Below are 2,608 nucleotides of genomic sequence, written 5' to 3' on the forward strand. Positions count from 1 at the left end.
CTGTTTGTTTGTTTGTGTTTGTATCTGAACACCCCATTAGTGTTACTTTCACTTATTTTCAGGGGCTCTAGTTAATGTAGAGTAATTAAGATATAAGTAAAATTTGCATTAAACTAATAGTTTAGTATTCTTCCTACAGACATGATGTTCATGTATGTGGTGGCTGTTGCTGCTGTTGTGAGCATGTGGGGATTCCGCCACGGTGATGTCACACACCATGTTTACCCCACGATGGTTATGATCGGTATGATACTTCTGATGGCAGAGGCACGAGAATGGGTCAGTCAGGCAGCCTTCTGGAGTATACTGTCTCTGTTCTATGTCTTCCTCATGGTGACAAACACTATACTGCTCTCAAAATATGGAGTTTGGTCTTTTTGTGAGTATGATCACTTTACCAACATTTTTTAGGGGGGAATTTGAGAGTATTCATAATATTGTCCACATCCTGCAATGTTTTAAAGCAATTTGTTATGCATTTTTTAACTGCATGAAGGTTAGACATATTGCTTATATAATACAGAATTCTGTGCCTTTTCCTCAATGAGGACACTATGAGAGGGATGTGCTATTCATGGCTATTTTATCAGAAGTGTTTATTGCAGATCAGCAACTGGAAATCTTTTTATTTTAATTTCTCGTGTATATTGCTATCAGTGACCATTTAAAGATATTAATAAAGTTTGATTGAAAATTAATTTTCTGAAGCAAAATATTATGTTAGCAAACAGAACAAAGTATTCTTAAGATTTTTTGTTACATCTTATAAAAATTTGGGGGGGAAAAATGACTGTACGATGTATTACGTTTATTAACAGTTAAATAAGATATAGTGTGTATGTACTGTAGTGATCATAAGATTTAATTGCTAGTAGTCTGAGATGAAAATCCACATTGTATGAATATTTCAGCTCCATACAAGATGCTAATGGTGTGGAAGGGATGGAGACCTGTTGCTGAGAAATTACATAAAGAGTTATGGGGTTCAGCAACTACAGCCAAGCCATTGCAGATTGTGAGGATTTTCATAGGACTGGTGATTAATTCTGCAATTATCCTGTTTGGTTGCTTAGCTGATCCAAATATCTACAGTTATATCCTCATGGTGTGCCTAATCAACATGGGACTCTACTTCTTAAATTATATAATCGCAAAGGTAAAATTTTGTGGTTTTAGACTACTTTTACTTGATGCCAATTATGTTAGGATAGACCATGCTACTCAAAGTAGAAATATTGAGATGAATTTTTACCATTCATATCTCTTGATTACAACATTTCTCCTCTGTTCATAAGATTGCATCTCACACTCGCAAGCAATATTTCTGGTTTATATATTTAATAGATGCACAGCCAGCCTAACAGAATATCATAGTATATATATCCTAATTCCAGTCTAAACTACCCAATACAATTGAATCCTGGCTAACATTCATTTAACAGAATTGATCCTAATGTCATATTTCAGCCTAGTTATACCAGTACTTTTTGACACCATTTTAGTTACTATAGATTTTTTCTTCAAAAGCAATTCCAGAAATGTTTTGCCAACAGATATGTGAGAGGGAAAGTGTGAGAGCTCTTCCCATTATAGCTCTGGGATTATCCTTGTTACTTTGGATCCTGGCACTAGTGGCATTTTTCTTCCACAGCACTGATTCAGAGGTGGGTCAATCTCACATGCTTTGTTGATATGCTGCTAGGACTATGAGAGGAAATAAATAGGTAGAGGGTTTAATAAGAAAACTTTTTTCTCATATGCTTTGTTGATTTGCTGCTAGGACTATGAGAGGAAATAAATAGGTAGAGGGTTTAATAAGAAAACTTTTTGTGGCAGTTTCCTAGAAGAGAGCATAACTAATAACTTTTTGTGATAGCATACAAGAAGAGAAAGAAAATTATAATTACAAATGTTTCTTAGAAGGGAGAGAAATGAATAACCTTCTGAAGCTTTGTTTCTTAGAAACAATATTGTAACTTTCTGTGACTGTTTCCTTGAAAGGAAACAAATGTTTCCTAGAAGCAATAAATTTTGTACCTTCTGCAATGGCATTTCCAAAGAGAGACAGATAAATTTCTGTTCTCCTTTTTCAGATGATAAACTTGGTGTGCAATATATATAATATATTCTGTATCACAGTCATGCCTGCTATTATCTTACAGGCTTCACCATCTACGTCCCGTGCCAAGAATTCTCCCTGTGAGTTCTTCGGGGTCTTTGACACTCACGATGTCTGGCACCTCTTGTCTGCCTTGGCACTGTTCACGTTCTTTGTGGTAAGTGTTATGTTTTGTTTCTTTGATTGAATATGTGCACACTTGTAAAATGTTGAGTTTTTACCTGTGGTGTTATGCATATAACTAGAATGTTTCTCTTTGTTTGTTTTTGAAGTTTAAGGTTTGTTTTCTCTGTATTTAATTTTGTTTATATCTTTTCTTGAATTTTGTGCCTATCTCTCCTCCCTCTTGCAAAGCAATTTGTTTTTCCATCGCTCCATACCTTTCCTCCTCATTTCTTATCTTTGCCTAAATTAATTTCTTTCAATGTATCTCCCATCTGTCCATTTTCACTAGTTTATTAGCTTACAAAATCTATGTTTCAATGTGAC

General features: G+C 34.8%; 1 protein-coding gene across 1 annotated transcript in view; it reads left to right on the forward strand.

Moving 5' to 3' along the window:
* Nucleotides 1–2,608, forward strand: part of LOC119587114 (SID1 transmembrane family member 2-like) — a 31,322-nt gene that overhangs the window by 27,811 nt on the left and 903 nt on the right. Inside the window, 4 exon segments of the mRNA XM_037935866.1 lie at nt 140–379; nt 912–1,156; nt 1,554–1,664; nt 2,163–2,276. Coding sequence (XP_037791794.1) covers nt 140–379; nt 912–1,156; nt 1,554–1,664; nt 2,163–2,276 — 710 coding nt within the window.

Source organism: Penaeus monodon, chromosome 22, assembly GCF_015228065.2.
Source record: "Penaeus monodon isolate SGIC_2016 chromosome 22, NSTDA_Pmon_1, whole genome shotgun sequence".
NCBI lineage: Eukaryota > Metazoa > Arthropoda > Malacostraca > Decapoda > Penaeidae > Penaeus > Penaeus monodon.